This window comes from Chroicocephalus ridibundus, chromosome 1 (genome assembly GCF_963924245.1).
Source record: "Chroicocephalus ridibundus chromosome 1, bChrRid1.1, whole genome shotgun sequence".
Lineage (NCBI taxonomy): Eukaryota > Metazoa > Chordata > Aves > Charadriiformes > Laridae > Chroicocephalus > Chroicocephalus ridibundus.
In genome coordinates, this window is record NC_086284.1 from 204,856,208 (window position 1) to 204,865,797 (window position 9,590).

Below are 9,590 nucleotides of genomic sequence, written 5' to 3' on the forward strand. Positions count from 1 at the left end.
CACAAGTATGTTGTTACATTTTTCCAGACCGCTGCTGTTCCAGACCAGTGAGCATATTGCCAGTAGCCCAGCGCTGGGAGAGGTTATTCCATTCAGCATTATTCTTCAGTTCTTATTTACGAGAGCACCACCAGAGTTAAAATCACCCTTCCAGGTAATAAGATCAACCTTTCTTTTTGAGAAAGGTTCGAGAAAGTCTTTCCTTTCGAGATGTCCTAAGGAGGAATGAACATTGTAGTTTGTCCTAGTTATTTTAGTTAAAACGTATTCAAGCTCATACTTTATATGATTTGTTGGGTTTTGTTTTTATTGTGGCAAAGGAGTTATGGTCATTGCCTTCATATTTTGATTAATTAACAGTAGAAAGATGATAACATGATTTTAAATAGGCTCTCAATTCTTTAATATTCTGTCAGCTCATAGAAGAAATTTCAGGTCTTATCACAGACTGCAAAATGCCTGCATCGTGCTCATGTAAGATTGAAACCCCTGTCAGAACTGGGCAAACATCACCTCTGAGCTCCCAAATAATGTGCTGGGCTATTTCTGTTAATTGTTTCTGATTGTTTAACTCATTCTGCATCACTGCAGTATTGAGAGAGCCTCATGTGGCCTTTGTTTATGTCATCTTTGATTCTGAAATTGGTGTGTGTGTTTCCTTTTTCACATTTATGTGTAATTGGTGTTTGTTTGTGTTTCTCTGTGTCAGAGGGCTGAGTGGTCCATTGCCCGCTACTCCCAGTGGCTTGATGATCATCCGTCTGAAAAAGACAGGCTTGCTCTCATACGGTAAAAATCATGCTTCTTTCTTCTCTACATTTATGATGATGGAACACTAACTTACTTGCTCACCAGGACTGGTCTTGAAAAGTAAAAAAAATGTGCTGTAGCAGATGTATTATAAATACCATTACCCTCTCTCCACTCATGGGATGAGTTGCAACATGGGAGAGTATATAAACTGAATGCTCCCCTTCGCCCCCCGTACCCAAGCCCTCCAGTGCCTTTGGAAGGAACACATAAACCTCTTGCAAAAGAAAGAGACCATGCACAATGATGGTTTAAATTAATACTGTATTTTAGCAAAACTGGCTCTCTCAACCATTGGAAGGTCAAGGCTGCAGCCATCCTGTCTTCTGTATCAGGAAAGAGAAGCTGTGGAAGTTAAAGCAATGAAAATGTAGGTAGGAATTTAAAAATGGAAGACCCTTGTTACCCCTTGCAATGTTATTCTTCAGGAAATCAGCCTGGGATCTTTAGGAAGTGATAATTAGGTAAGGTTTTAAAAATGTTCCTAGGGTAGATGGCTGTATAGCTATTTTGCATCCTAAAATGTTAGGAAAAGTTATGAAGGCTCAGATGATCATTTGGCTCTTAACGCCCTTACTCTTCCAGCCTTCTTGTCGGTGTCCTGTTCTGATCTCGGTGTCACCCACTCCAGTGGCACGGGAAAGGTCATCACACGTAGCTGCACCAGGCTCGATCTGGCCTGGGAGCCAGCTCTGTCCTTGAACTTCTGCGCCTGGATGTTGCCAGCTTTTGCTGAAATCATAGAAGCTGACTTTTAAGTTCCAGCCAGCAGTGGTGGTGCTTGAGAAAATCAACCATTATCTGTCCACACTTATAAAGCAGCCAAGAGGAGTCTGCTGTAAATATTTACAGTTCTTGAAGCTGATAGCGCCATACAGTCCAGTGTAGTGCTCGGGCCAATTAAGGAAATACTAGTTGATCACCAGTAGATGTTAGTAGGACTTATTTCCAAAATATTAAAACACAAACTATGTCTCTTCATATCTGTATTAAGAGTTGGTTTTTTTAAATCAGACATGTTGTTAGTCTAGTTTGGTTACAAAAGTAGGTTTTCTTGAATCACAAGCCATGACACCTTGAATTACAGGGGAATGGATAATAGGTACAGGGCTGATACAGCTGTATATGTAACTTAGTTAGGAATATTTTGATTGTAATTTCTGTCTTGATAGTACTGGCAAAACTGACAATGTTGAATTTCAGACATGTTAGCGAAAGCCAAGAATGCAAATAATTTAAGAACTGATTGGATTTTGTTCTCTTCTATCCTTTTACACAAATTTGAAAATGCCATCCTTAAACTACAACACATTTTTGTCTTTGTTTGCAATTAAATTTCATCCAGACTGATTCAGTTAATGGGCTTGCTGATGGTCATGTTCAGACACTGATAAATTGCTCTGACCATGGAGGTATTAAGGGACAAGCCTTGGGACAAGGCTTTCGGGAAGAGAGAGTGGCATCCATTAGACCAAGTAGCATAGCTGGAATACTTAAGCTTTTCATTTCAGTCCTTTCATTGAATCCTTTATTCATTTTGCGTGAGATACCACTATTAAAATATTTTAACTTTGTGATCTCAAGAATGTGCTGCTGTAAGGTTATCCCTTGGCAAGGTTATCACTTGACCATTTTACAGTGGGACTGTGGTCCTTTTGCTTTGCACTGTGAAATGCTGGGACATTGCTCGGACAGCTGTCCTCCCAGGGCATGGAGAGGGCAGCTTTGAAGATCTGCCCTTCCCAGAGGCCTCTGGTGGCACTCCAGCATCTCTCCCCTACTCTTGGTACGCCAAAGCAAGGCTGTTTGTCACTGCCCACGCTTGACTGGTTCTCCGTCCACCCCCAGGCCCACCGCTTGCAGGCGCCGCTCGTGCAGCTTTGCTGAGCCGTGTGAATTAACTGCACTGGATTTGTCAAAGCGGACTCTTCCCTCGGGTGGTTTGGTTGGCAGCTCCTGTAGCCCAGCATGGCTGGGAGCAGAGCACGGGGACCAGCCGACCAGCAGCTAGTGATGCAGTGAGTGAAGGGGATGGTTCTCCTTTGCGGACACCAGTCAACTCTGGAGGCATCGCTGTGTGCATTCACCTTTTTACCATCTCCTTTCATGCCTGTAACTCGTTTCGAAATAGGCCGGTTATCTGTACATAAGGCAGGCAGGCAAACATCAGTCACTAGTATGACCATCTTTTCACTCATATTTTCGTTAATACTCTCTTGGAAGATTTCTGAGCCTGCTCTTCGTGCATCTCATACGAACCTAAGTTGAACTATGGGTGTCTTGCTCATTTGCGTGGAGTCTTTTATCATTCACCCTCTTCAAGCTTTTCCCACCTGTAGTTGTTCAGCTGTGCTAATTCAGTGTTTTGAGCCTTCAGATCCCTGCCCTGGCCTACATCAAGAAATTATCTTCACACTTGCTGCAACCTTGCAAATGGTAATTTTCTGCAACTTCCCCTTGTAACGACCATGCAATTACTCTAGGGACCTGCTGCTTAGATATTAATTTACTCGTGTTATCAGAATCCTTACAGCTTCATATTAAAGCTAATTGCAGTGCTTCTTCCACTCTGTACATCTTAAATGCTTCCTATGCAACGTGGTGTTAGTTATGAGTTAGTCGCATTTGGGGCATCTTTGTGCATTTCTTTCTGCTCGTATTCAGCACGAAGGGTGGGATTTACCTGGCCTGAGGTATATTAGCTAGACTCCCTTTATAGTCAACAGAGAGAAGGAGGCGCTGCTGGGGCTGGTTCATCTCCTCCTGAAGTAGGTACCTAAAATAGGTCAGTTGCGTTGTGTCCCGAGAGCTCCATTTTCTCTGCCCCGTGCAGGGAGCGTGGGCTGGGAGAGGGGAGCTCGCTCAGCAGACGGCTGCCCTGCAGACATTTAAAGTTAGGTGAGACGACCCGGCTGCAGGCGTCCTCCTGGAGCTGGGACTGTGTTGAAAGAAGCGCTTCTTTAAGCAGCCAGGGCACTGTTTTTCTTTTTCTTCTTAAATTAAGTTTGAAAACTCAACCTTTCTTCCATAAAAGAAACCTTCCTGTTAGATGTGGCAGGATTTGAGCTGGCCTGAAAGACAGTTCATCCGCCCAAGGGCCGAATTCTTATCTTCACCATTCGAGTGCGGGTAAACTCCCCTTACTCAGGCTCACTGGTGCTGGGGCAGAGCTGAAAGCCAGGCCCAGGGAAATGTTCGTTTTTACAACGAGCTGATGTCCTGAGCCAGAGAGCGGCTCTGACCACTGACCTGCCAGGGGGCAGGGACAAATGCCAGCTCGGGGACCACCACGAAAGCCCCATCCGTGCGTTAGGTTCCGTCTCGCCAGGCGCAGCAGCAGGACCACTTCGCCGCAGCCGGCAGAGCTGTGCGGGGACACGGCTCCACTCTGTGGCACGTGCGCCTCCGAGCTCTCCCCTGGCCGGCACCAGGCCATCCATAAAACCCCCAGCGTCAGTTATGCTTGTCTGTCGACGCACGGTTCCTTTGATCTCTTTATTCTGTGGATCTGGAATAAACCGGAGATGCCTCGTGCTAATCTGCTGTCCTATGGATGATGCTGTCGGAGATTTTACAGTCTGGTTTTACAGTAACTTTTATAGCACTCGATTAAATCGATCTGGTGTCAGACAGATATGCTCTTACACAGCCTATTTTTCATTTTCCTCTTTGCCCTGAAGTTTGCGGAGCAAACAGACTTTTATCGAAGTACTAAACACGAGTCTTGGCCCTGCTGTCCTCAGCTGCCCGGCCAAGTGATGGGGACCGGGGTGCACGTGGCGCTGCCCCACTGCAGACCGGCGAGGTGATCCCTGCCTCCGCCGAAGCTCACCATTTCCATCAGGCTCTGTTTGACCCAGTCAGAGCCCAGGAGGGCTAATATTCACAATTCCATATAAAATTAACTAATTAATTAGAGTAATTCTAAATGATATGCATTAAGAGCCCTTTAAGAACCACAGCCCAAATCATACACTTTTTTTTTTTTCTTTTAACTGTAGATATAAATCTTCATGGGTTGAAATAACATTTTGAAAAAGAACTATCTGGGTCTTATATAATCAGCTTGTCCTCATTTCCAAGAAAGCTCATGTTTTCGCTCAAGCAAGTGAAGTAATTTAATAAGTGCTTTAAAATCCTTTTCCTTATGTGGGAGGGCATCTTAAACTTAGATTTTTTTTTTTTTTCCTTACTTCTTATGGTATTTTTAATGAAGCATTAATATATGCAGAACATCCCACCAACCCCCTTTCCGTAGCGCTCTCTTACAAACAATATTTGTAACGTATACCATAGCTTGTCTTTTAAAATAGAAGCAGATTGCTGAACAGGTTTTATGTCCTTTATTAGACTGGAAGATGCTGAATTTAGGGCATTATTTAGTCTAATCCCTTCAAGAGTATGTTTTGTATATTACATAAACAGGGTTTCTTCCATCTTCTTAAACATCGGTAATATAACTATAAATTACATCTCTTTATATGACAACAGCTGAGATCTCTTCTGCGCCGGAGACTTGATGATACTGCTTTCACCCATGATGCCATTTATTTTTCCATTTCTGCTTATGCACTAGTGTTTTTACAGTGTCCTCTACAGGAGCAAGCCTACCTTTTTTTTAATACAAGATTTTAATGGTAAAACGGTGCATCTAAATTGAATTCTGTACTACCAGCATACTTTGCAAAAGCTCGTTTGAGCTAGGACCGGTAGAGTTTACAAAAATGTCATCATAAAATCTGCATTTCAAGTGTTAAGGTTGCTGCTGAACTCGGGTGTCTCCCCCATGGGGTACAGCACTACAGGCGTCTCGGCAGCTGCAGTGAGGGGTATTGCCAGGGGCTGCCCAGCGCAGCCTCAGCGGAACTCGGGCTGTGGGAGCAGCATCCGCCTCGCTCTGCCGAAAGCAGCGCCCTGCGCTCTCTGTTTCTGTACATTGCAGTCCCGAAATCCCACCCTGAAGATGTGGCGACTGTCCTCAGAGAAACGACGTTCCCATCCCGAATGTACTTCTGAAATCACAGCTGCTTTATGAGCATTGGTGCTTTCGGTTACCTCTCCCAGCCCATTCCTCCCTCGCGCTCTGGAGCAACCTCACCGTTACTCTCTGGACTCCAGACTCCCTTTCTCCCTGGATTCATGATTTCTGCTCTTTCGCTACCTGTGCCTTTTGTTACAGGGGATGCTGTTCCTAATAGGACAGACAGGTTTCCTGGCCTCTCGCCGCCATGGCATTACCATGGGCAGCAACGCAGAGGAGCTTCCCAAGCTGAGCAGAGCTTGGCCGTGATGATGAGCTGCTCCATGGTCACCAGGTAGAGCAGGGAGCTCCAGGTGACTGCGGCTGCCTCTTGGCTCCCAGCCTTTAGCAGCTGCAGCAGCTTTTCATCCTCTCACTCGGTGCGAGGCCCCTCTGGCTGCTTTCTTAGACCGGCCTGTGTGGGAGGCAGGCGGCTGCTCTGCCGTGATGGGTACGTGAAGCAGGACGTTCTCCAGGCCAGTTCTGCTGTGGAGGTGCCTGTGTCCTCTGTTCGGTGGTGGATGTTTCTCCGTGACTTGTTCATTCCCTGGCACACACTGCAGTTCCCGTCAGAAATCCCCACCGATGGGAGATGTGGCATTTGCAAAACAACCTTCAGAGCTGAAGGCTGACGAGCGAAGGGAGCCTTGACGTGAGCGTTACGTTTGGTGAGAGGTCGGTGCTCGCCATGCCTTTGTCATGGGTTTGGCCATTAGCAGAACTCTTGCTGTCTGGAGAAGATCTAAGCTTTTGTTTTAGCGTTTCAGGTCAAGTTATTCATTATGAATTGCATTTTAACATTCAGCTTTAGAGTGTTTAAATACTTTTATTGGAGGTGCGAGCATGGCACATGGGAAAACAGGGAATGCTTTTAGAGTATTGGAAAAGCTTTTATTTTCATTGTTTAAAGTTAAAGCTGTGTAAGGTCTGTTTTAGAAAAATGCCTGATGCTCCTGGGTTGGTCATATTGATGAAGTTTGTCTCTGAAACAACGCCCAGGGCAGAAGAGCAGGCACAGCAGCAGAGAGCTGACAAACATCAACTTCTGTCAGCTGTTGGTCTCTGCTGGGAAGAAGAAGGGTCTGGGCAGTTCTGAGGCCACCAAACAACTCACCAGGTTCCTTTCAGCTGCTTTTTGAGTCGTAAGAGGAGAGTGGCTGCCACTGATGGAGTCGTTTTTGCCAGTTAAATCATTCTTTGAGGCAGGAGAGAAAGAAAAAAGATAAAAGCTGCTGGAGGGTGTGGCAGCAGGACTCGACTGATGATGTTTGGCACTTAATGTAGCCTAAATCTCATTCCCTCGTTTGATTTGATTGGAATAACAGTCTGGCTAAGGATTATCAAGGGCTGACATTGAGTGGGTTTGGGCGCTGCTTTTAGGGTAAAGCTTCTCCCTTTCATCTGAAGGGATCTGGTTATCTCTGTCATCTTTTTCAAGGGCTTTTTCAAAGCAAGGAGATAAAGCCAGAGAGGGATAGCAGTGTTACCATCTGGATAATGATGCCAACCCACAACTTCACCAAGAGGTGTCAGAGCTTTCTAAGCTAAGCAGGTCAATATGGTTTTTTTCTATTTTCAGCTTTTGATGACTTCTAAAAACTATTTGGGCCCAACAAACTTTTGGGAGTTTATAGAGGAAAAGACAGGGACGCTGGTGAGTGGAAGGGGAGAGATTCAGCAAGATGAATGGCAGTTACAGTAGGAAATGATTGCAGGAGTTCCTCAACTGTCTTTTTAATACAAGGGACTATTCTTTGTAGAAGGTAACTAACACGGGTAACGATTACTGCTGACCCGAGCACTTGAGTGCTGACCTGAGTGGAAACGTGAGACACACCAGACTCTCCTGAAGCATCTCCCCACATCTTGATGGGATCCATGGGCCTCCCCTGCCTTCATCTCCCGCCTACTGCTCAGGCTGCTCATCGCATCAGTTTATCTAAAAAGCACACTACCTGCTGCCCCTTTCCCCCAGCCTCACTTCTCTTTAAATCTTGGGATTTAAAACTTCCCTGCGGATGTGCCTGATCTCAGCAGTCCATCGTGCTGACGGCCTTTCCTGGGAGCAAGGCGAGCTGCACCCAAAGCTCTCTGTGGCTGCAGCGAGCAGTTTTCTAGTTGTTGGCTCTTTCCCCGTTAGACGCTGTGCTGCTCCCCAGAGACTGTCGGGAAGAGCAGGCTGAAGGTTCTCAGGGAGCTGACCAGGTGGAAAATGCCAGCTTTATTTTGGCTAGACAAAATAGATATTCTTTCCCTGCCTTTCTGGCTGTAAGGGAGGGTAACTTTTCTCCTGCTGTTTGTTGATATGCAAAAAATGCCAAGTGACTCTTGAGAGTGTGTTGGTACCTGATGTGGACCCCTCAGCAGTAACTCCCGAGTAAGTTGTTACCAAAACTGAAGAGCTCTCAAGTGCGTCCCCACCAACACGAGGGACTGTTTCTTTGCTTTATTCTTCTGAAACCTCTCAACTCTCCAATAATCCACTCCATCCTCCTTTCGCATCATTAGTTTTCGTTTGGAAGCTCAGAGCCCTTGCTGCTTTGGCAACAGCTTTATTGGCAGGCAACAAGGTGTGTTACGACCCTGCTTCTTCCTACCATCTCCTTTTCTCAAGCTGGGCTCTTACGTAGCTTCCCAGTGCTGCAGCATCCCACAGGGACCTGCGCCTCTCCTGTCTCTCATTATCTTACCCCGGGAGGAGACGGCGTGTGAAACACAGGCCAAGTCTCACCCTTGAGTGTTTTTGCTTTCTTTAGACCTTGCCTAATTTAATGCCTACTCATTCCCATCACCCCCCCATTGCCAGCAGGCACGTGTGGGTGCGCGGTGCTGCCTTCGGTCCCCTAAGTCTGTGCAGGAACGCGGTGTTTCACCACAAGCTTGGGCTGTTGGCCGTAGCAGCAAAGACAAACACAGCTATGCCCCCCGCGCCCAGGGCCCCCGCTGGGCCATGGCCCAGCCCCCCATCTACAGTAGTTGATGTGTATTTACATGCAGGACATGGCTACGGGCTCCCTCAACCCCATGGCCCCGTCCCATTGCCAGGTGTGCACAACAAGTGCCCACCTCAGCCCTGTGGGGCTGGGAATGTTCCTGACACCTTACCACATCCCAGCGCACCCTCACTGGCAGAGCAGCCGTGCTGGGGCATCCCACGCATCCATAAAGGCGTGCAGGAGACAAACCCCCAGGACTGCTCCCCCACGCAGTGACCCAGCGTGAACGGGTTCAGCTCTGCTGCCCGGGCACCGGCAGCAGGACCCGCTGCCGTGGGGACGGCGCCGGGGTACGGCCAGAAAGGGCTGGGAAGAGTCTGCGTTAGTGCCACAGCTGTCACCAACCAGAAAACAGCTGTGTACCAGGAGGCATCTTGGTCCCCACTTGAGATGGGGGCTGCTGTTTGTGTGCGTCTTTTCCTACGTGTCACAATTTTGCTGTAAATTGTACCAATGGAACATAATGTCAACAAAGGCGTTCAGCAGGAACCCCCACAATCATTGTATGTTACAAGAAGAAATGGGAGAAGAGGAAAAAGGAGAAGAAAAATCAATCAAATTAGAATCCATATTTAAGTATGGCAAAACTAACTTGGCCTACTTACTTAATGAACTGTTAAGTCAAAAATCTGAACAGCATTTAGTCTTTCAACACCACTATTTACTAGACTCGTTGGCTGAGAGGTGGCCCGGTGCTGTACGCAAGCTGAATTACGTACAGACAAGTACGTAATCGCAGTTGCCCCTTTTAGCTTTGAAATGTC

At 46.7% G+C, this 9,590-nt stretch overlaps 1 protein-coding gene across 1 annotated transcript in view; it reads left to right on the forward strand.

The window, feature by feature from the left end:
• COG5 (component of oligomeric golgi complex 5) overlaps window positions 1-9,590 on the forward strand; it is a 191,442-nt gene that overhangs the window by 179,651 nt on the left and 2,201 nt on the right. The window contains exons 20-21 of the mRNA XM_063323427.1: window positions 28-154; window positions 710-789. Of these exons, the coding sequence (XP_063179497.1) occupies window positions 28-154; window positions 710-789 (207 nt within the window). The remainder of the gene's footprint in view (window positions 1-27; window positions 155-709; window positions 790-9,590) is intronic.